Source organism: Danio aesculapii, chromosome 16, assembly GCF_903798145.1.
Source record: "Danio aesculapii chromosome 16, fDanAes4.1, whole genome shotgun sequence".
NCBI lineage: Eukaryota > Metazoa > Chordata > Actinopteri > Cypriniformes > Danionidae > Danio > Danio aesculapii.
The window spans coordinates 14,124,213-14,149,887 of NC_079450.1; the positions used below are offsets into that span (position 1 = coordinate 14,124,213).

Below are 25,675 nucleotides of genomic sequence, written 5' to 3' on the forward strand. Positions count from 1 at the left end.
TTTGATCTAAATTGTGTCGTTTTGGTGAGTGTCACTTTAAATTCAAATGAGGCTGTGCTCTTTTCAAAAGAGGGCGGAGCTACAAATGCCTATGTGTCAGCATAGTGGCAGATTCAAAAGCAAGACTAATGTCTTATGCTAATGAGGAAGAGATTGCCACTAATGGGCAGGGCTTCCACTCTCTGATGACAAGGAGAATGCCAATCAAAGTGTTTATGAAGTCCAACTAACTGTGTAACACACACACACATCAACAATTCTCTGTGATATACTCTCAATACAGTTCAGCATTTAATCAGAGCTGTCTGAAAGGCACTGTGTGGGTATAGATGCATTTGGAGGTTGAAAGAGGAATGCGATTGGCTTGGTCCAGTGCAGAAAGATTGTTTTCTTTGGCCCCATTCAGTGATTTCCTGACCTGTGATTGTCTCTTCCATTGACTTTCAAGTTTGTTTTATTGTTTTCCTTTAAAGGGGACCAATTATGTCCCTATTTACAAGATGTAAAATAAGTCTCCCGAGTGTGTATGTGAAGTTTCCGCTCAAAATACTAACCCAGGCTCATTATGGATACGTACCCCTGTATACATTTCTGGGGAGTGCGAAATATGTCCCAGGAGGTACGTTTTATTGCTGTTTTTGTTTTTGTGAATCCACCAGAGGCCGCTATGTATGCTTTTTCAGATCTCAAAAATTTCTTGTGCCTGGTCTTCTCGCGTAAATCCTCCAGAGGCCGCTGTAGACTGACTGGCTGACTGACTGACTGACTGACTGACTGACCTACCGACCAACTGACCCTCCCCACCCCCCTACCCTAAACCCAACTGATAGTGTTTTCAAAAGCAGTTTATAAAAAGAAAAAGCTGCTTGATTTTTACCATGTTTTTAGATCTTACCAGGTTCTCATGCTGTTATTTATTTGTTTATTTTATTTTTTGGCTTCTGTTTTTGTTTTACCTGCTTTCTGGAACTGTTCTTCACCAGACTCGAACCCCGTCGCCGCGGTGAACTCTGCACAGCATCTCAAGTCTGCCAACGTACAGTACGCAGCAAGCCACTTGGCAAACTGGTAACAGCGGAAAAGCCGTTCACATGGAAGTAAGCTGGTAGTACGAAAAGAAACATGCCAAATCTGCAGCCTCATACCGCCCCGTAGTGTTCCTTTGAAAGACGAAATGCAGCCATACGTACCTCTAGCTACATAATTCGTGTTCTCCAGAGATGTATACAGGGGTACGTATTCACAATGAGCCTGTGTTGCAACCTACCAAACACATAATCCTAATTGTGCCATTTTGGTGACTGTTGTAAAGTCAAATCGCGGATTTGCACTTCATATTAATCAATGATTAGGCGGAACTATCAAAACCGAAAGTATTTGGCGGAAGCAATTGGCTGACGGAGCTTGCCGAAGGAATACGGGAAGTGCCGAGGAGATACGGAAAGTGCCGAGTCAACGCGGAAGACAGAAAAACTTACATGGCAGATGCAGGCAGACAAGCGCTGAAAGCTGAAGAACGCGATCGCTGCATTAATAAACACTTGCGATTGCAAGCTTAAAGTTTAAAGCTGCAGTGAGTGAGAAAGGGGAAGCACATCAGCACTTAGTCATCTCAGGGACACTGATGGTATGAGAAATGACTTTTTCCTAATTACAAAGGACTGTCATATGCATCGTCTTATTTCTAATTATGTGCAATATAAAACATAACTTCTATTTTGTTGCACTGTAGTTGATTATTTTGTGCATTATAGTAATTTGTGCACAATATTCTGTTAATTATACTGTTCATTTGTTTAAATAGTTCCTGTTAAAGTGAAATGCTTGCATTAATACTGCAAATATGACTTGAATATGCAAATTATCGGACACTGAGAAAGTTTGCAAAGTAAATGTCTTTATTTATATTATTTTGTGTTCTGTTTAAGCCAGTATTGGTATTAATGTATATTTTATATATTTTGTTCCTTTTCTAAGGTTATCAACCTATTGCTGCCTATTCGGAAAAATTGAAAATACAAATGCTGAAACAGTTTTGGAGTTGTTCCCTGTGTCCCCTGTTATTGGCTGAAGCTTTTTCGAGTTAATAGCAGATACTGATGTGTGAAACCCATAATAACTCGACAGTTGATAACCAAGAGTGTAGCAGCTGGACATAAAGATCAACGGCTTTGTGACGTCCAAAGACATAGTTCTGCTGACACGAAGTTAAAGAAAATTCAAGGAAAATGGCTGAAGAAGCATTAGGAAAATCAGTTAAGCAGCTGAAAAAGGAAAGAACCACTGCTAAAAGCAGCTTCACCAAACAAGCTAACTTTCTCTGTAGAGAAGCACACCGACTTATAGAATCAGAGCTAAAAGAAGAATTCAAAAAGCTTTCTTCTGGAGCAAGAAAAGTTTTTGAAACTAATGATGACTATAAAGCTGGATTAATAGCAGAGATTGAAGCTAATGAAGATGATACAGAGGTACAACTTTCAGCACAGCAGGAAGCTGACTTTAAAAAAGCTGTAGAAGACTGTAACGCAAAGTTTGACGAAGTAACTGAGATAGTACAAGATAATCTCTGGAAAAGATATGGACAAAGTGATGTGTTAACCACAATTTCAACAGCTGAGAAAGCCTGTGATCGTACAGCCGCTATGCCTGTCGATGGCTCTGGATATGAAAGTTATGAAGTACAACTGGAGCTCTTGATGAGACTGGTGAAAGAAGCAACTGGAGCTTTGCTGAAATGGGAAAGATGGATTCCCGCACCTGAAAGAAAGGATCTTGAAAGTCATGTTCGCAAACTGAAAGAGTGTAGCAATGAGCTCGAATCAAGGAAAGCTGAATTCGCTTGGGCCCGAAGAGCTGCTGAGGATGCACAAGCATTAGACACGAGTATGACAAACAATCCAAACATAATGGTACCTGCAGGACAGATCATGCCAGTGGTAAAAATTAAACCAACAAGTCTACCTAAATTCAGTGGTAATAAAAGAGATTACTATCGTTGGAAGAGAGACTGGGAAAATCTCCAGAAGCAAGGTGAGCCCACTGGATCTGTTGAAGTGAAAAAGATTCAGCTAGTGGATAGCGTGGATGACAAGATCGCAAAAGAGCTCAGGTTATCTTCCTACAACACTGCTGCTGACATATTCAGGGTGTTAGACAACAGATATGGTAACAAAATCACAATTGCCATGGAAATTGTGGAGGAACTGGAGAGAATGCCAGCTTTGAGAGGAAATCAACCAAGAAGGGTTATAGAATTAATCCAAATGGTGGAAAAAGCCCTGGCTGATCTCACAGATCTCGGAAACGTTGGTGCAATAAAGAATCCCCTTGTGATAAAATCCATTGAAAGCAAGTTACCTGAACTCGTGAAACGAGACTGGCTCGTCTATATGACAGATCCTGCAAATAACATCACACCAGACAAACACTTTGATGAGCTGTTACAATTCCTTCAGAAACAAGAGGAAGTCCTTGAAAGGCTAGAACAACTTAAAATCTCAGAAAGAATTGACAAACCAGAGAAAAAGTTTGAAAGGAACTATGCTTTTACTAGAACAACAAAGAAAGACTCCATAGAAGCTGGGTGCATCGTATGCGGGTCAGAGAAACATAGAGACAGGATTTTCTTCTGCAGAAAATTCAAAGACTTGAAGCTGACAGAGAAGAAGTCTATCATCAGGAAACTAGGAGCATGCAAAAAGTGCTTGGGAGTTCATGAGGATGACAACAGGTGCAGTGATAACTACCTTTGCAGGAGCAAAGATTGCAAAAGAGGAGACTTCTCAGACCACCATTACTTCCTCTGTCCAAAATGGGACCTCAAGAACCTGAATGGAGGGAAAACTGTCAGTAAAGATAGTAGAAAAGGAAGTGCATTGACTATGGAGCAGGAAAATTTCCTGGCTGAACTGTCACCAGAATTGGCAGAGAGGTGCAAAAAAGCATTCACCAACAAAGTTAAGATGATAAACTGCTCAGGAAATGACCAGCAGGGATTGGTTGGCAAAAGTGGATTAAAGGAGCTTCCTGTTATTATGATGCTGATGGAAGTAACCACGAATGCAGGACAGAAGATTGGTGCTTTGATAGATCTGGCTTCTGATACAAACTACATCACCCATGAAGCTGCTGAAAGACTAAAGCTGAGAGGCGAAAAAATCACTCTAGTGGTTCATGGAGTTGGCAAGATGGCGATCAGAGTAAGCACAAAGAGATACCTCCTGAGGATTAGAGTCAAAACTCCTGAGGGGACAGTGAAAGCTCATCAGTTGATCTGCTATGGCTTGGAAGAAATTGCCAAAGTTCATAGAATTGTAAGTGAAGAGAAACTTAAAGAGTTCTTTCCAGAGGTGGACTTAAAAGAACTGAAAAGACCAGGAAAAATAGATCTTCTCATCAGTCATCGAGAGGGCAGACTTGCTCCACAAAGAGTGAAGATTGTTGGGGATCTTGTCCTGTGGGACAGCCCACTGGGGAAAACAGTGGCTGGAGCACATCCTGATCTGTTGGAGGTGGTGGATATGGCTGCATATGAGTCCAAAACACATTTTGCTCGGTCCATGAGAACAGCTGCAGCCAGGTATGAAGAAATCCTAGGAAAAGCAGAAAGACCAGCAATCACTGTTGCAATCCAAGAAGGACAGCGCCCGAGAAGTTCACTAGCAAGCAACCGGGAGTTTATTGACTGGTGGAAATGGGATAGTATTGGCACAGCCTGTGAGCCAAAATGCGGAGGATGTCGCTGTGGAAATTGCCAGCCTGGGGGAAAGGAGATGACCCTAGCAGAAGAAAGGGAGCTAGAGATCATAAGAGCGGGTCTCACTTATGTTGAAAAGGATACTCACAGCACAGCTCCACACTGGGATACAAAGTATCCATGGATTCAGGACCCAGCTACACTTCCGTACAACAAAAGTGGAGTAGAAGCTGCTTTCCTCAGAACAGAGAAGCAGCTAAAGAGGGTACCAGAATGGCAAGACGTTTATGCAACTCAAGTCCATGATATGGTGAAAAGGGGTGCAGCAACAAAGCTTACTAAACAAGTTATTGAGGAATGGAATGGACCTGTTTGGTATGTTAGCCACCTAGTAGCACCAAATCCACACTCAACTACTACGCCAGTGCGACTTGTCTGGAACAGTAGTCAGAAATTCAAAGGGCTAAGCATGAATGATCTTCTGTTGAAAGGACCAGATGTACTCAACCCAATCAGAGCTGTCTTGCTAAGATTCAGGAAAGGAGTATTTGCTGCTCTTGGAGACATAAAAAAGATGTACAATTCCGTATGGCTGGAAGAGCGTGAGGTTCATCTTCACAGGTTTCTTTGGAGAGACACTCAAAATGAGGAAATAAGTGAGTACGCTATCACCAGAGTTAACATTGGAGATCGTCCTGCTGGATGCATTGCACAGTTAGCTATGCGTGAGACAGCCAGACTGGCAAAGTTTGCTCATTTAAAAGAAGAATGCAGAGTCCTTGAGGAGGACAGTTATGTGGATGACATCCTTACATCCCATAATTGCCAAGAGAGGCTGAAAGAAATAACAAATGGGCTAGAAGAGATTCTAGCAGCTGGCGGATTTGCACTGAAACCATGGGTTCGGTCAGAGCAAAGTGGGAGGAAGCAAGCAGTTGATCCAAATCAAGTTCCTAAGGAATCAATCTCTCAATCTAAAACAATCATACTACCAAACCAGCTAAGAGATGAAGACAACAAGGCTTTAGGCACAGGATACTTGGTAGAGGAGGATAAGCTGTACATCATGGCTTCCATTAATTTCTCAGTGAGAAAGAAGAAAATGAGAACAGGTCAGAACCTCTTGAAAAGTAAGGTGAGACTGAGAACACCAAATCCTTTGACCAGAAGGCACCTGCTAAGCCAAGTTGCTGGCCTCTATGATCCAATTGGTCTTGTTACCCCTGCCAAGCAGAAAGGTGCTATTCTTGTCAGAAAAGCTTTCCAGGAGACAGGAAAGGGAAGTCTAACCCGTGAGACATGGGACACGCCACTTTCTGAAAACCTCAGGGAAGAAGCCATCAGATTGTTTGAGGAGTATGTACAGCTTAATCAGGTCAAGTTCCACAGAAGTCTCACACCTCCTGGCTGGAAAGGAAAACCCTGGGGAATCACTTTTTCAGATGGTAGTGATAAAACATATGGAGCTGTATTGTACCTAAGATGGAATACAGACCAGGGGATAGACGTCAGACTAGTTGAATCCAAAGCAAAACTAACACCACTAGACCAGAAAGGAGATGCTGTGAAGGCTGAAATCTGCGGTGCAGTTTTCGCTGCACGTCTCAGAAAATACTTTGAAAAGCATGGACGGATGGAAGTGGAGCGTTGGTTTCACCTGGTAGACAGTCAAACCGTGCTGGGGGCCATTCAGCGGGACAGCTATGGCTACCAAACCTTCTTTGCAAACAGAGTTGGAGAAATCCAAAAGTCTGGATCAGTCAGTGACTGGTGGTGGATCCCAGCGGACTTTAATATCGCTGACATCATTACTAGAGGAGGCACTCCTGAAGATCTTGCTGAAGAGTCCGAATGGCAGGAGGGACCACAATTCCTCAGACTTTCAGTAGAGGAGTGGCCAAAGAAATCAGCTGCAGAGGTTGCTGCTGATGCAAAGGAGAATGTTAACAAACTTCAAAGGAAAACGTTCTCAGCAGTTCTGACAAGATCTCAAACAAAGGAGAACCTGACAGAAGCAGAGAAAGAAATTCCTGAAGTTTCAGTTCTTGAGGATTCCGTCAATGTTGTTTCCGACTCTGACATCTGTAAGAATGAAAAAAGACCAAACTTGCCAAAAGGAACACCTGGTGACTTAATTATTAAGAAACTAGTGAATGTGGAAAAGTACAGCAATTTAAGTAAAATAGTCAGAGTCGTCTGCTGGGTTTGGCGTGCTGTAAAAAAGTGGCTAGGATTCAGGGATCAAGACTCAATAGAGGGGAATAGAAAAGAAGTGTTGCAAAACAAGATCAAGCAAACAATGCTCACTGTGAAAGAGGAAGAATATATTCTGAAAGAACTCTTTCTGGCAGCCCAACAGGGTGTGACTTTTCCTGACACTACACTTAGCAGACTGGCTGTGTATAGAGAGGACTCAGGACTCTTGGTTTGTGGTGGAAGAATCCAGATCTTTAATGAAGAAAAGATTGCGGTCCCAATTTTACCTTGCAGTGCATGGGTGTCCATGTTACTAGCCCAAGAAGCCCACAATGCAAATCATGAAGAGGTAGCAGGAACACTTCTAAGAATGAGGAAAAAGGCGTGGGTGATTAAAGGTCGGAGACTAGCCAAGAAAGTAGTAGACAGCTGCGTGATCTGCAGGAAGGCAAGAGCAAAGAGATGTGAGCAAATCATGGCAGACCTTCCTCCTGAAAGGACAGAGCCAGCAGCACCCTTTGCATACACAACTGGACCTGTTTGGACCATACACAGTAAAGGACGAAGTTAGAAAAAGAATACATCTCAAAGTTTGGGGAATCGTTTACTGCTGTATGGCATCCAGGGCGATACACACTGACATTGTGAGTGACCAGTCTGCTGAAGGGTTTATGCTAGCCTACCAAAGATTCACAGCTCTGAGGGGTCATCCGAGGAAATTATGGTCCGACCCAGGCTCAAATTTCATCGGAGCTAAGCCTGCTCTCACGGAACTCTACAAGTTCCTGGACAAGTTGGAAACATCTGAGTTAGAGAGAGAAGCTGCTAAACACGGAACTGAATGGGTTTGGAAGATCCATCCTGCAAGTTCTCCTCACAGAAATGGTGCAGCAGAGGCCGCTGTTCGCATAGTAAAGCGAGCCCTTCACAACTTGGGAGGTAATGGTGTTTTCACTTGGAGCGAGTTCCAGACCTTCCTTTATATGGCAGCTAACCTGGCCAATGAGAGACCCATTGATGCAAGGACTCAAAGCAGAGAGGATTGTGTAGAGTATGTCACTCCCAACTCTCTCCTGTTAGGAAGATCTGGACCAAAGGGAGACCCAGGTGACTTTGATTTTGTTGACTATCCTTATAAAAGATTAAAAGTCATTCAAGGGGAAGTTAACAAGTTCTGGAGGAAATGGAGTCAGTTAGCAGGCCCAAACTTATTTGTAAGAAATAAGTGGCACACCAAGGAACGGAATGTTGCTGTTGGAGATATCGTCTGGTTAGCAGACCAAAATGCTCTGAGGAGTCAGTACAAGTTGGCCAGAGTCATTCAAGTCAATGCTGATGACAAAGGTATTGTCAGAGATGTGAATGTTAAAGTCTTCACAAGCTATCCAGTCTCAAATGTAAAGCCTGCTAAAGCCAAAGCCACAGCCAAAAAGTTGACTGACAGAATCCCTGCAACTATCCTCCACAGAGACGTTAGACGTTTAGTCGTCTTAATACCTATAGAGGAACAGCACTTAACACGCACTTAATTCTGTGAACAACTTGGGTTCAAAGAACCAGTAGTTCAAGTGGGAGGTGTAAAGTCAAATCGCGGATTTGCACTTCATATTAATCAATGATTAGGCGGAACTATCAAAACCGAAAGTATTTGGCGGAAGCAATTGGCTGACGGAGCTTGCCGAAGGAATACGGGAAGTGCCGAGGAGATACGGAAAGTGCCGAGTCAACGCGGAAGACAGAAAAACTTACATGGCAGATGCAGGCAGACAAGCGCTGAAAGCTGAAGAACGCGATCGCTGCATTAATAAACACTTGCGATTGCAAGCTTAAAGTTTAAAGCTGCAGTGAGTGAGAAAGGGGAAGCACATCAGCACTTAGTCATCTCCGGGACACTGATGGTATGAGAAATGACTTTTTCCTAATTACAAAGGACTGTCATATGCATCGTCTTATTTCTAATTATGTGCAATATAAAACATAACTTCTATTTTGTTGCACTGTAGTTGATTATTTTGTGCATTATAGTAATTTGTGCACAATATTCTGTTAATTATACTGTTCATTTGTTTAAATAGTTCCTGTTAAAGTGAAATGCTTGCATTAATACTGCAAATATGACTTGAATATGCAAATTATCGGACACTGAGAAAGTTTGCAAAGTAAATGTCTTTATTTATATTATTTTGTGTTCTGTTTAAGCCAGTATTGGTATTAATGTATATTTTATATATTTTGTTCCTTTTCTAAGGTTATCAACCTATTGCTGCCTATTCGGAAAAATTGAAAATACAAATGCTGAAACAGTTTTGGAGTTGTTCCCTGTGTCCCCTGTTATTGGCTGAAGCTTTTTCGAGTTAATAGCAGATACTGATGTGTGAAACCCATAATAACTCGACAACTGTCGCTTTAAATTCAAATAAAATTATGCTCATTTCAAAAGAGGGCGGAGCTACAAATGCCTATGTGTCAGCATAGTGGCAGATTCAAAAACAAGACTACTGTCCAATGCTAATTAGGGAGAGATAGTCACTAATGGGCGGGGCTTTCCCCTCTGATGACACGTTCAAAGGGAGAATGCCAATCAAAGTGTTTATGAAGTCTAATTAACCGTGTAACTTGCACACATCAACAATTCTGAGCGATATACTACGTATATACAGTTCAGCATTTAATCAGAGCTGTATGAAAGGCATTTTGTGGGTATAGATGCCTTTGGAGGTTGAAAGAGGACAAGATTGGCTTAGTCCAGTGCAGAAAGATTGTTTCCTTTGGCCGCGTTCAGTGATTTCCTGGCCTGTGATCGTCTCTTCCATATGATTAGACCGATGTGCAGAACATGCCATCATGTGATGGGCTTATGCCACAGCCGTCACCGGGTGTGAGCATGAAGAGAAATGAACTGCAACAGGGTAATTACTGGGAGAGAGAGCGAGCAGTAAAAACCCGGCATAATTCACCAGGAGATATTAACGTTGGGCCTGATGCCGCAAAAAAGCAAAGATATTTCTGTCAGCAGCCTATGACAATATTATTTGTTGAAACAGCACAGAGCCTCCTCCCTGCACACACAGAAACACATATGGCAGCACAGCTGAGACACACAGGCTCTAATGCAATTACTCCTACGAGATGTCTTTTCATTCAGACCCCACACACAATACATGGAAGCTTTTCTGCAAAGTCGCAGCTGCTGCTCTTTGGTTAATATGAGTGTAGAGAACAAGCTGTTAAGTGGCAGGGTGGTTTGGACACTGAGCGCAAAGCCGGTTGAAAGAAGAATTTGCTTCGAAATCAATCATTATTTTGACACATGCAGTTTCTGTCCAACATGATCGCAATGTGCAAGTATTTTAGGAATTATCAGATGAGGGATGATAAATGTAAAGATTAAGCAAGGGATAATATACATCTTCGTTCATGACATCAAAAAAGACATCAAATTGATATCATTGTCAAAAAAAGACATCAAAAATGCGAGCTCTTTTTATGGAACTCCTAAAGAATGTGGTACTTCAGACACAAAACCTCAGAAAGAGAAATGGGAAAGATCTCCTAACATACAAATCATGGATGATGAATGGGATGATGCTTGGATGAATGCAAAAACTTTGCGTACATGTAATAAAATCAAAGCAATACAGCTGAAAATATTACAGAGCTCATTCTTCGTTGTGTCCAAAATGTAAAACAGAAGAGGGGGATCTTGCTCATTGTGTTTGGTTTTGCAGGGAAATCCAGAGGTTTTGGGCTGCGTTAGGTTCAGTTTTGACCATTGATATTGTTTGTGCCCCTTTAAGTATGTTGCTTGGAATACAATGTAATTCTATTGAGGAAAAATATAAACAGTTCCTCTATAGGCTCCTGACATTCTGTGCAAGAAAATATATTTTAATCAACTGGATAACCGAAAACCGAGTTGTTCTTCAATATGTTTCTTTAGCTTATTTAACTTGTATTGCTCATAATAATGTCTGCATATTTCATTAAAGGTGGGTGCCATTCTTAACATACAGTTAAAGTCAGAATTATTAGCCCCCCTGAATTATTAACCCCCTGTTTATTTTTTCCCCAATTTCTGTTTAGCGGAGAGAAGATTTTTTTTCAATACATTTCTAAACATAATAGTTTTAATAACTCATTTCTAATACCTGATTTATTTTATCTTTGCCATGATGACAGTAAATAATATTTTACTAGATATTTTTCAAGACACTTCTGTACAGCTTAAAGTGACATTTAAAGGCTTAACTAGGTTAATTAGGTTAACTAGGTAGGTTAGGGTAATTAGGCAAGTTATTGTATAATGATGGTTTGTTCTGTAGACTATCGAAAAAAATATCGCTTAAAGGGGCTAATAATTTTGACCTTAAAATGGTGTTTAAAAAATAAAAACTGCTTTTATTTTAGCCGAAATAAAACAAATAAAACTTTCTCCAGAAGAAAAAATATTATCAGACATACTGTGAAAATTTAATTTGGGAAATATTTAAAAAAAATATATATAAAATTCAAAGGGGGGCTCTGACTTCTGCGGCTGAATATTTTTTTCTATAATTTCTAGAGGACTTACATAATTTATGTAATCTTTAATGTTTGTATATATATATATATATATATATATATATATATATATATATATATATATATATATATATATATATATATATATATGCCCTTTTTTTCTTCTTTGCAGGTGCTTTTTTTCTTATCCTGTGTGCTTTGTTTATTTGATCTTTCTAAATGTTGAAAATCAATAAACATATACAAAAAAAAAAGCTAATTGATTTGATGACAAAATCTTTACATCTGTTATCCTGATGTATTTGGGGTAGCATGGTGGCTCAGTGGTCAGCACTGTCACCTCACAGCAAGAAGGTCGCTGATTTAAGTCCCTGCTGGGTCAGTAGGCAGTTCTATGTGGAGTTTGCATGTTCTCCCGGTGTTGGCATTGGATTCCTCTGGGTGCTCCAGTTTCCCCCACAGTCCAAAGACATACGCAATAGGTGAATTGGATTAACTAAATTGGCCATATTGTATGATGTTTGTGAATGAGAGTATATGGGTGTTTCTCATTACTGGATTGCGGCTGGAAGGGCATCCGCTGCGTAAAACATATGCTGGAATAGTTGGCAGTTCATTCCGCTGTGGTGGCCTCTGAAATAGAGACTAAGCCGAAGGAAAATAATTGAATCCTGATGCAATTGGTTAAAAAATATGTATTTTTGTTACTTTGGTCTGCACCACAAGTGAGTAAACACAAACTATCATGAACTAATATTACTTAATGTTAACTAACAACATAAAGAAAAGTCATTGGACAACTGTGTGTTTTTTTCTGTAGCCAATAAAAAAAAACATTCTAACAATATTCTTATTATGGGCTAACAACATGTAAAATATATATGTTATAAGCGCAAACACCCTTTTGAGATTTGCTTATGTGAATCATTGAAACTAATCATAAAGTTGTTAATGGAACATACATATGCAAACATTAGATATACTGCCTTCCATTAAAAAAATCCTAAAAAGACAAGGATAAAAATAGTACTTCTGTGATCAAGCAGTCTGCATTTGTGCAAAAACCAAGTATACTGTGGGCTTAATGATGTGAAATATTTCCTCTCAGTAAGCCTCTTACTCAAAGATACACCTGATCATCTATAGACAGAAATGTGGAAAGCCAATTACTTTAATTAAAGCGGAGGACCTGGGATGATCTTGAACCCGCTGGTGTGAGACGCCTTCAGAATGCTTTAAGCACTAGATGAGACTCTGAGTCACTTGTCAACACCCAAACTTTTTAATCTTTCCTTCCTTAGTGCGTATTAAAAGATTATGAGCTTTCTGCATGGCTGGCCGGCACACAGTCCCTTGTTTTGCACATGCGGAGGCCCAGACGGGGCGAGTGGCGAGGGCTCTGAGGTCAGCTTGAGGTGGCTGGACGATGAGAGAAAGTCTGAGAATCACAAAGAAAAATGCTCTGCTACTAGGACTAGGACTTTTGTTCTGTGTAAAGAGAAAAAGATTTATGAGGTTAAAATGCAGTTTAGGATAATTTGATTTCCATCATTATTCTTGATAATTCTAATAAAAAATATCTGTATTTTGTGTTTTTAGTTTATTTACAGTTATTTACAGTGAATTGGGACCTCTGCCGACTTTTGATATTGAAAATTCAACTCTACACTTAAACAAATTGATTTTTATTGACATTTTAGTAGGTTGAAATAATATAAGAAATAAAATAGAAATAAGTAAATAACAGAAAATGTACTGGCAGTTTATTACAAGGTTTTTGTAACCTACACTCACTGGCCACTTTATTTAGTACACCTTACTAGTACCGGGTTGGACCCCGTTTGGCTTTAGATCTGCCTTAATCCTTTATGGCATAGATTCAACAAGGTACTGGAAATATTCCTTAGAGATTTTGGTCTATGTTGACATGACAGCATCACACAGTTGCTGCAGATTTGTCGATCATAAGCTTCTCTTCACTTCTGGGGGACCCAGCCTTAACTCTTGGGCCCACACATTTTTCGCTACGTCACTGCATACCTGGCTCAGCAAAGAGAAAGTGACACAAATTTATAATTTCATCCCTTTCCGAGTGACCCGAAGGTCCGTTCTGAATGGATAGTGAAAATAAAAAGGCATATCGAACCTCATTTTCAGCCAAGTTAAGAGAAATGGCACTATAGTTAGCTGTGATTGGCCATGAAGGTCATCAGTTCACTGCACTTCACTGATGTTTACTGAGTGTAAACAGACAAGTGATCCGCTGATGAATCGACTGATCTTCGTTGCTTTAAAATGCTCCAGTGTTTGTGTATCTGTTTGCACTTGGTGAAGTGCAGTGAACTGATGACCTTCACGGCCAATCACAGTCATTTCTGTTGAGCACTGGTGAATCCTATGGCAAATCAGCGGTGTTTAAGAATGCGCTCAGTACTGGGACAATACAATTACAGACAACATGAGGGTGTGCTACAGATGACTGCATTGTTTTACCGCTCACTTGGTTACATAGGCTGAAGCAGGGAAGCGTCCCCACGGTGTTTACCTGGTGCTATGAACTGAAGCCTAATAGGACAATGTTTGTTGCAATGTTTACAGTGCTGATACTACACTTCCGGGTTTCCTCCCACTGCAGCCTCACTTTTGTTTTTTAAAACGTACAATGATTTACCTAATTACCCTAACTTGCCTAATTAACCTAATTACCCTATATATGTCTTTAAATGTCACTTTAAGCAGTATAGAAGTGTCTTGAAAAATATATATTCAAATATTATGTACTGCCATTATGGCAAAGATAAAAGAAATAAGTTATTTTAAATATTATAATTAAAAATGTGCTCTCTGTTAAACAGAGATTGTGGGAAAAATATAAACAAACTCACATTTAATAGGCTAATAATTCTGACTTCAACTGTACATCCATACTTAAATGTGCTAAAAAGTCTTAACACTAATTTGTGCATGCAGGAAAACTTCCCGCATGTCCATGCTAACACTATAGACTCACTTGTTTGCAAAATAAAGAAGTGTGAAAGTGCGAGCACAGGTCTGCATTAACACTCCTTACAGGTAGAGCACAGAGGCGTAATCGTGTCTTTCAGCACCTAACCGAAGCAGGCGAGCAGCAGTAATCTTTCAGCAGCTCGGCTCCCTGCTAACAGGCCTGCTCTGAGAGCCTTTCAATTAGCAGTTTATTATTGCAGAGGCCCACAGCAGCGGGCGCTGATAGCCACATGCCAATACCACACACTGACACTTTCAGGAGTAAAAGCGCTTCCCACAGACTGACACCTCTCACTTACACCAAGCATAGGTGCACCTACACAAGCACTGCAGGATGGCATTGTACACAAAGAAACACTGAAACTCTGCTCTGCATCCCAAATACGTGCATGCCTGTCCCTCTCCATCCCAACGGTGGGCTTCTATCTGCCAATGCGCTTGTAGAGATATTGTTAGCATTCCATTTGCCATTTACATTTTCTCTGCTTGACATAATTGAAGAATGGATGCTCTTATGAAAATTAAACTCGCGGTCCTCCCGGGTTACTGTAACCCTGTTAAAATGTAATGAGATTCTTTATGCGTCTTCTCGTGATTTTTTATTAAATAGAATATCAGTATGACTAATTCCCCGGGCCTAAATGCAGACTGGGACGCGGCATTATTGATAGGGCAGAGCGTAAGTGGTCTCCCTTCCCCAGCCTCTAATGGTCTAATAATGCATTATAGCAGTATCAGTGGGCCTGTGGCTTGCAGTGCTTATTGTCGTTATTGAAAACACCTGGCCGGACCATTCATCAAGGTTAAATCACGAGGGCCCATTTGTTCATTAGCCTGTCACTAAACATCTTTATTTAGTTTTGCCATCCGAGGCGGATCGCCGGTCCTGGAATCCCTGAGTCCCGGAGACCTGGAGCGTCCTTCCGAACGCAGCAGTGATGCTCATCCCGGACGGATGATAAAGAGAAACAGATTATAGTTGTTCCCGGAACACAGCCTATTTCCCTGTGTATGAATTCACCGCACTCATTTATCTGGCCGTCCTGTTTATATGGGAGGCTGAGGAACTGCCTGTCTTTCTCCCGCTTTTATTTAGGTTTTTCTTAACCCGTGCTGGCATATAAGAAACAGTCTGAAGGGGATGTGGGGGAGGGGGAATCCTGATGCTAGTTCTGAATATTGACATGTGTAATTAATAGAACTGATGATTATCAGATGTTAATTAATTCTGCTAAATAAATGAAGCCTATTATGAAATTACTGGCACTGACAACTGAGGTCATTAGTATTAATTATCAAGGCCACAAAGAGAACGGAAGGCGCCCATATGAGCGTTTAAGAGCAAATTATATCTCCCTTTTAGCTATTTGTAATGGATACAATCAATGAGGTCATTTTTTTTAGCATCTCTGCTATTCACTAATGACAATTCACCTAAGGTAAACTGCACTTTGTGTACAGTACTCAAGTTTTGAAAAAAGTATTATATAAAAATAGCATTTTATACACAGGGATGCGCAAAAATACACTGAAATGTATTTTAAAATACAATACCAAATACCTCTGTTTTACGTGTATTAAAATAAACTACAAAATACAGCAGCCACAAATGTATCAAAATAAAATACTGTATTTTGAAAATAGAAGGGAGCATGACTTTTTTTTGCAAACCTTCCATCAATAGGCCTATTCGATCAATTACTTCACCATTAAACGGACTCAGTGAAGTAAACTATGTTTGATAGCAACAGTGTTTCTCTGAGCAAGTTTGAGCCAGTTTCTCTGTTAACTCATTCACCTCTACTCCTGTACATATGTAGGCATTTGTAAACCTTTGTTTCTTTTTCATTTTAGTATAAATTTGGAACAAGTTTCATACAGAAAGATCATACAGAAGATGTTCTCTTTAATTACTGTAAAAACCATCTAATGCAGATAATGAGTCGGAGAAAGGCATTGTGCCGAAACATCTGTGTTTTGTATCTCCCAGGAATCTAAAATAAAGCTTTACAAAGTAATTATTTAACGAGTATGAATCATGATCTTCTGAATGATATTATTAACAAGATTAGCGCACCAATTCTTTTAAAAAACGTGAGCGCGCAGTGCAGACTTTATTACTGATAATGAGTAGGAAACTATATCTCTTCATTGGGTTTCCATCCATTAGGTGGCCAGTAAAATTGCCTCAATTTCTTAACAGTCTTATATTTTAAAAGGATGATTCATGAAGAGGTTATTTGATTTTTTTGCTCACATAACCTTTTTTTGGTGAATATTTATAACATAATAGTGTAATACTCTTCATAAACGGACATCTTTCCTCTTCATTAACTATACAGTGTACCTGTAGATCAACTGGCCTATTAAGTATTGTAGGAATCGCCACTGTAGGACTTATTTTTATGTTTGTCTTACTTTCTTGGCATCTACATCAGCAATTCATCTAAAAGTACTATTATTTCTACAGCATACTCATTCTCCCAAGAGTTCTTCTTCAACTGGAAAAGTCTCAGTTAACCCCCTTAGTGAACGCAAGTACACAGTCTAAAGGTGTTTTTTTAATTTTAAACTTCCACTGCATTTCCACCTGCAGCACTGAGACTGAGGATGATTATGTGCTGTAGACTCCATATTCCTGTTTTTAGACTGATATTTTATTCCATCTCATTTCTTAAGCAAAGATGCTAATGCATTGTACATTATACTGCCATTACATATTACTGGTCTTAGCATTGTGCAGTATACTATTTTCAATGATTGTGGACTTGCTCCCAAATATACCCCTGCCATTTGTCAGTTATTTTCTTTATGTGTGTTGCATAATTTCCATCCATACTCCAAGCATGGACCACCTTCAATTTTGGTCTGATCTATAACTGATAACTGATAGCAAATAACCAAAGCACCAATCAGAGGCTGCATTTTCATGATGTCATCATGTAGACTTCTTACAAAGTATTTTACAGTATTTTAAAAATACAAAAATACGAGACATTAAGTATGTTAATACAAAATATCAAGCCATTTTCAAATACAAATTACAAAATACTGTTTTGTATTTGAAATATGTATTTGAAATACATGTATCATAAATACTGCCCATCCCTGATTATACACTACCGGTCAAAAGTTAGGGGTGAGTTTTTTTTTTTTTATAAAATTATTCTGTTCATCAAGGTGGCATTTATTAAATGTAAACCAATTGTTAAATGTTTCTTAAAATTTTTAATAACTGCTTTCTTATTACTCTAGTCATTATTGCTTTTATTACTATTAGCATTAATAATAATAATAATAATAATAATAATAATAATAATAATAATAATAATAATAATAATAATAATATTAATTTATTAAAGTTATTTCTGGATCTGGATTTCATGAAAACTGGAGTAATGAAGCTGAAAATCCATCTTTAAATCACATGAATAAATTATTAAATTAAATTATAAACAGTTGAACAGTTATTTTATAGTGCAATAACATTTCACAATTTTACAATTTGTACTATATATATATATATATATATATATATATATATATATATATATATATATATATATATATATATATATATATATATATTCATTCATTCAGTTTCTTTTCGGCTTAGTCCTTTTATTAATCAGGGGTCGCCACAGCAAAATGAACTGCCAACTTATCCAGCATATGTTTTACGCAGCAGATGCCCTCATTTACACACATACACTACGGACAATTTAGCGTACCCAATTTACCTGTCTTTGGACTGTGGGGGAAACCGGAGCACCCGAAGGAAACCCACGCAAACGCAGGGAGCACATGCAAACTCCACACAGAAACACCAACTGACCCAGCCGAGGCTCGAACCAGCGACCTTCTTGCTGTGAGGCGACAGCACTACCTACTGCGCCACTGCGTCACCCACATATACAGTATATATATATACACATACATTACATACATATACACAGAATTATTAGCCCACTTTTGAATATTTTTTCCCTTTTCAAATATTTCCCAAATGATGTTTAACAGAGTAAGGATATTTTCACAGTATATCTGATAATATTTTTTCTTCTGGAGAAAGTCTTATTTGTTTTATTTAGGCTAGACTAAAATCAATTAAAAAAATTTTAAAAGCTATTTTATGGTCAAAATTATTAGCCCCTTTAAGCTAATTTTTTTTCGACTGTCTACAGAACAAACCATCATTATACAATAACTTGCCTAATTACCCTAACCTGTCTAGTTAACCTAAATAACCTAGTTAAGCCTTTAAATGTCACTTTAAGCTGTATAGAAGTGTCTTGAAAAATATCTACTAAAATATTATTTACTGTCTTTAGGGCAAAGATACGATAATCAGTTATTAGAAATGAGTTATTAAAACTATTATGTTTAGAAATGTGCTGAAAAAAATCTTCTCTCCGTTAAACAGAAATTAGGGGAAAAAATTATATATATATAAAACTTTTAAATTGATAATGTAAAATGATAATGAAAAATTCCTTATTAAAATAAAATGTCATAACTATCTGAAAATATTTTCTTTAGAAATAAGTGTAGCAAATAATAAAAAATACTACTACTCTCAAAATGTTGCCTAAATATCCATCATATTTAAGGAGATTAAAAATATAAAAAAATGATATACATAAATGATATGTTAAAATTAAAAATGTAAATGATATATGAAAGTACAATACAGATTTAATGCATCTTTAATATTTTATCAGGAACATTTTCATTGCTATTATTTCTGCATTAAGCATTATTGCTAGAGTGAAATATTTTGCCAAATGATCCTATTAGCAAAGATTTAATCCGTTAAGTAAGGTAAAGACCTGTCCAACATACTTAAAAGTTTTCAAAGCTGCAAACTTTTAACATGTTGTTTGTTTAATGACAAAAACAGCTCAATTTTTTATATCACATGATCTATTGTCTCTATCTGAGAGTTTGAAATACAAAATCCGTTGTGTCTGCATATACTGTACACTATTAAGTGTGCTTGATTGTCAACATACAGCAGTCAACAACAGTCACTTCCCTCTTCCCAGGGTCACAGAAACTGAACAATGGCATCATAAAATGGCAGCATTTCACTGAGACTGTAAATGTCATGAGCAGTGGGGAAAAAATAATACACACACACACACCTTGAGTAAAAACTCTAACACGTAAAGCAACTGCACTGACAAACACACAGAGAGGGACAGAGTTCACAGCAACATATATCTCTCATGGCCACAGCACATACACACACACATGGGCGTCTGTCAGTGTCCTGGGTCACACAGACCAAAAGACAAACAAACAGCCGCACCTCCACACACTGGCTTTAAAATACACAATCTGCACCCACAGAAACCTCGGCCTGCTATGAGCACATTGGACACGGTGCGTCGAGTGTGTTTTTGCTGATTCGGACTCTTGCTGAGACGTACGCAGGACGTGTTTGCTGAAAAAGGAAATATGGTTTGTTGCCAAAAGCTGCAGAGAAGGCGGACAAAAGTATATGTTAGGAGATAAATGGCTAATGTAAATAGTCATGAATGTCAGTGAGCAGAATCAGCGTTTGGGTCGCCGTGTGTTTATAGTGCCAGAAACTCACACTGGACCATAATAAAGAAATACCTGAAAGAAACCAAAGGCACAGCGCAAGATCACACAGTCTCAGCTATCTATCTTAAAATATGAATAAAAAATAATTAATTATAATAAATAATATCTTAAAAAGATTCCTTGAGGCTTGTAATTTTCATTAAAATATGGATGTGGTCATTAAAAATAATGTGCATATTTTCTTTTAAAAAAATTATATTCTGGATTTATTATAAAATATGGAGAAGATGTTGCTAATGAAATCAAGAAGTAAATTTCACTTATTTTTTCAAGCAAACCAGTGCAAGTCTTAGGCTTAATTTGAGAAACCAATGAAGCTAATAAAATTGAGGAAAGATGGCTTCACCTTTATTTTTAAAAAATTCACTCAATTATGCAGATTTGATTGAGATGTTTGCATTTGAATCTCAACAACGACATTTTGAAGGAGCAGATCAACAGTGAGCATGCTAAGAGGTAAGCATTTACAGTTTATAATTTTTATTGTCTTAACTTTTTGCCATATGATGTATATATGGATACATATACAGTTGAAGTCAGAATTCTCAGCCCCCCTGTTTATTTTTTCCCCCAATTTCTGTTTAATGGAGAAACGATTTTTCTCTATTCACAATTAGACAAACCGAAACCAACTAATCAAGCTAATCAAGTTGGAGCTAAACTCTGCAGGACATTGGCCCTCCAAGACTGAGTTTGGGCACCCCTGGTGTAAAGTGCCTTCTTGGACACTTTTAATGCTTCTAAACAGTTTGCTGCATGTCTTAATGTAGTTCATTATGATGCGATTTATTTTCTATGTGCGATTTGATTGGACTGGACTCACAGGACTGATTTTTCTAATCCCCATAGACAAGAAAAAGTAATGCCTGCAGGTTGGAGGAAAGTAGTGGAGTAAAAGTTCTGAAAAAGCAGTAAAAAATACTTGAGTGAAAGTAAAAGTACACTCTAAAAAACACTGGGTTTATTTATTTAAATTATTTATTTATTTATTTATTTAACCCAATAGTTGAGTTAAAAATATTTAGGTGCTTTGTTGGGTTATTTTGAACCTTTAATGTGTTATTTATTAATAACTCAACCAGTTGGGTTAAACGTTTGGTACTTTGTTGGGTTATTTTTAGCCTTTGTTGGGTTATTTATTTAATACCTCAATCAGTTGGGTTAAAAATTTTGAATTTCAACTGTCAACTGATTTAACTGACCGAACCGCTGTATTAAAATGCATACGTAATGTTGTTTTTGCATAATAACGTTTATTTTAGCTCTAACGCAATAAAATTGTTATTTTTTATCAAACTACTTCTCCATGTCGTGTTATTTATATCCGTTTCACCAGCACTCTTAGCCGATCTATTTACGGATAAAAACAATTTCTCTACCTCAGTGTTCATTTCTACATTTTTTTTGGAGGAAATGATACACATATTTGAGATATTAGTGGTTAAACCACTTTTTGGCAAAATAACCCAACAAATTAGTTATTTTTGTGACCTAAATTGTTGAGTTAACTTTAACAAATCAATGGATTGGGTTAAAATAACCCAACAGCTGGCCGGTGCCAAAACAACCCATCATTGGGTTACCTGTTGGGTTATTTTTTAAACCTAACAGTTTTAAGTGAGTATGAATTTTTAAACTACTAAGCATATTACAATACTAAGAGAAAAACTACTCAATTACAGTAATTTGAGTATTTGTAATTTGTTACTTTACACCACTGTCTGCTATATGTAGGAGCAAACTTTATAGTTCTTTTTAGCAAGAAGGTCGCTGGTTTGAGCGCTGGCTGGGTCAGTTGACATCTCTGTGTGGAGTTTGCATGTTCTCCCCGTGTTCAAGTGGGTTGCCTCCAGGTGCTCCGGTTTCCCCCACAGTCCAAACATATGTGCGAATTGGTTAAGCTAAATTGTCCGTAGTGTATGTGTGTAAATAAAAGTGTATGGGTGTTTCCCAGTGATTGGAGGCAGCTGAAAGGACATCCGCTGCATAACATACGTGACGACCCCAGATTAATAAAGGGACTAAGCTGAAAAGAAAATGAATGAATGAATGATTAACAGAGCAAGAATATTTCCACATTATTTCGTATAGCATTTTTTTTATTTGGGAGAAAGTTTTATTTCTTTTAGTTTGGCTGAAATAAAAACACTTTAATTTTTTTAAAAACAATTTAAAAATAATGTTTCTTTTCTTTTTTTAATTGGCTACAGTCTCTTAAATTGCAGTGAAATGTGAAATGATTTTAAATCCAAACATGAATGTGCATTTAATTGTGATACTTGATAAAATAACAAATAATACGATTAATATTTTTCTGGATTATATTAGGACTCATCTGAGAAAACTGTACTAATCAACAATTCCATTCATTAATTTTCCTCTGGCTTAGTCTTTATTTCAGAGGTCACCACAGCAGAATGAACCACCAACTATTCCAGCATATGTTTTATGCAGTGGATGCCCTTCCAGCGGGAACCCAGTACAGGGAAACACCCATACACACTTATTAACACACATACACTACAGACAATTTAGTTTATTCAGTTCACCTATAGCGCATGTCTTTGGACTGTGGGGCAAAATGGAGCATCCAGAGGAAACCCATGCAAACATGGGGACAACATGCAAACTCCACAGAGAAATGCCAACTGGCCCAGCCGGGACTCGAACCAGCGACTTTCTTGCTGTGAGGTGACAGTGCTAACCACTGAGCCACCATGCCAATCTTTAAATGCACAATTTTTGTGTGCAATTTGTATACTGTATACAATTAACCAATTAAACAATGCCCACAATTGCATAACAAAGGACAAATTCTGTAATAAAAGTCTCACCTATGACTGACCAGAGTAAACAAACGACCATCTTTCTTGCAGCAGAAGAAGAAAGACTTGACGGCCAGTCAAAAGACGAAGAAAATCCTGTGGTGTGGATTCATTTAGTAAAAAGGAGAGAATGATTCTTGCTTCCTTTTAACAATCTGGCATGGGTTTGATGCGGAGAGAAAATTATTTTCAATTGTCTGCATCACTCAAGCGGGCCGAGGAGCTATGAATTGGCAAAAGTGATTTGATTACGTTGAGCCTAATGACTTGAATCCATCTTCACATTTATCCTCTCTGCTCCAACACAGGCAATGTTCCTTGTCAGCAAATTTTTACAAGTGAACGCCGTCTGCTGTTTTCTGGCGATGACAATGAAGTTTTTTGCAGGCCTGTACTGTGCCCTCCGCTTATTTTGGCACTGGTGGTAAACATGAGCATCTTTATTGTTTAACCTTTTGACCTTGATGCCAACAGGTCACTTTTGGATTTGTTTATTTCTTTGTGGGTTTCATTATTTTATCATTTGTATGTGCATTTCTGTGTATGTTATGTTCACAATTTCCTTGTATTGATTTGATTGTATTGTACAGCACTGTGCAAAAGTTCACAGGCCACTATCACCCCAAAAAATAGGTTTAATGTCGGTTATTTCTATATTTTTCTGTAGCATGTCAGTTTGAAATTCATTCATTCATTCGTTCATTCATTTTCCTTCAGCTTAGTACCTTATTTATCAGGGGTCGCCACAGCAGAATGAACTGCCAACTATTCCAGCATATGTATTATGCAGCGAATGCCCTTCCAGCTGCAACCCAGAATTGGGAAACACCCATACACACTCATTCACACACACATTCATACACTACGGACAATTTAGTTTATTTAATTCACCCACACCACATATCTTTGGACTGTGGGGGAAACTGGAGCACCTGAAGGAGATCATGCAAACTCCACACAGAAATGCCAACTGGTCTAGCCGGGACTCGAACCAGCAACCTTTTTGCTCACAGCAAAAATCCTTTTTTAATTACACCAGAATGAGAGTTTGGTTCCTAGAAAATAGTAACTTTTAATTTTCGTTATGTCTTTGTGCACAATGTAACTACAGAAGGGTCAAGATTAAATAGAAAACAGTTTCTTTTTACATTTTTGAGCGAGATGATGATGATCTGATATGATTCAATGATTTACGCTAAGCTAAGCTAAGCTAAGCTAAAAGTGCTCCTATCAGACCCAGAGATCGGCTGACTTGATAAAAAAAATGGTGAAACTCCAGGTGACTTGTAAATTTAGCCTTTCTCATAAACAAGTGGGGCATTTATAATATAAATAAAAAGTTAGCCTTAATAATAAAATTAGACTTTAAAAAAAAAGTGGAGCAAGTAATATAGACAATTATATTACATTAACATGACAAATTGTCCTATGTAAAGCTTTGACTATGGCTGCAGCAGGCACAATAATATTACACAGCACCTGAAAACAGTCCCCAGCTAGCTAACAAGGTAACAGCACTGAGTAATACCATAGACAAGCAGCAAATATACTTGATAATTACACCAGAATGAGAGTATAGTTCCGAACCATAACAGCCTAGAAAATAGAAATGTTTTATTTTCTTTGTCTTGGTTTTAATAGAAAGACTTTAACTCTAGGTGACTTGTAAAATTAACCTAAAAAAGTGGAGTGTTCCTTTAGTATTTTGAGTGAAAGGTCAAAAAACGAAATGATAAAGACATCTTTTATTCTAGACGTCTTAGCTCATATTCAACAAGAGTGCCAATATCAGTGGAAGGCACAGTAAATGTGGCAGAGGACACTATCTCAGGTCTCAGTCTTCATCATCTTCATCTGTCTGTCTGTGAGGGTCAAAGTGAGGCCTGTGAGGCGGCAGAGAGAGAGAGAGAGATCTTTCCCTCTGGACTGTTTATTTTCATTTGTGGAGTTGCTGGGCACAGGGAACAGTGGTTAGCTGTTTGGCTTGGCAGCTTGTTTTAAACAGCCTCTCGTCTGATGTCAGAACAGGATTAGAGTTGAGAGAAACATGTTGATGATGCATTCCTAATTGAACAGATCATAATAGAGGCTCTGTAATGATCAACACTTTCTTATGAAGGAAAGACATGGTGGGCTCAACAGTGACCAAGATAAGTTTGTCTATAATTCAATATGGGAAATTATTAAGTTGTGATATGGGAAAATGATGGTAATGCAGGCAAATATTAGCTGCTTTTACACTATCGTGCTGAACCATTCTTTATGCTGAACCGGGCCATACAGCACAGATTCAATTATCAATTCAATTCATCTTTATTTCTATATCGCTTTTACAATGCAGATTGCGTCAAAGCAGCTTAACGTAGTAGATTATAGTAAATTGAAACTGTGTCAGTTCAGTTTTCAGAGTTGAAGTTCAGTTCAGTATGGCCAGTGTAGACGGACGGACGGACGGACGGACGGACAGAGAGATAGATGGACAGAGAGATAGACAGACAGACAGACAGACAGACAGACAGACAGACAGACAGACAGACAGACAGATAGATAGATAATTTAGAATTCAAGATGGACAATAAAATAATATTTAGTTTTAATAATCAATTAATCAATAAATCATAGTTATAGATGATTATGAAGTGATGATTCAACAGGTTGAATGTACCGTATTGACGTTGACGCGTTCAGAAAAAAAGATCTGAACCCAACACTACTTATTTATTCGACTCTGAGTTGACTATTTCATTAAAGAATCAATAGTTTTAAACACGGTGCACTTTCAGATTTAAACCTCAGCTGGATGTTTTCATTCACTTAGTGC

General features: G+C 38.2%; 1 protein-coding gene across 1 annotated transcript; it reads left to right on the forward strand.

The window, feature by feature from the left end:
• Window positions 1–1,351: 1,351 nt before the first annotated feature.
• Window positions 1,352–7,463, forward strand: LOC130243053 (uncharacterized). The gene is made up of 2 exons (XM_056475088.1): window positions 1,352–1,627; window positions 1,978–7,463. The coding sequence occupies exon 2, from the start codon at window positions 2,229–2,231 to the stop codon at window positions 7,461–7,463; it is 5,235 nt and encodes a 1,744-aa protein (XP_056331063.1). The 5' UTR covers window positions 1,352–1,627; window positions 1,978–2,228.
• The last annotated feature ends 18,212 nt before the right edge of the window (window positions 7,464–25,675 follow it).

Coding starts and splice junctions, on each gene's coding strand:
- LOC130243053 (XM_056475088.1), top strand. CDS start 2,229: ATGGCTGAAGAAGCATTAGGAAAATCAGTTAAGCAGCTGAAAAAGGAA.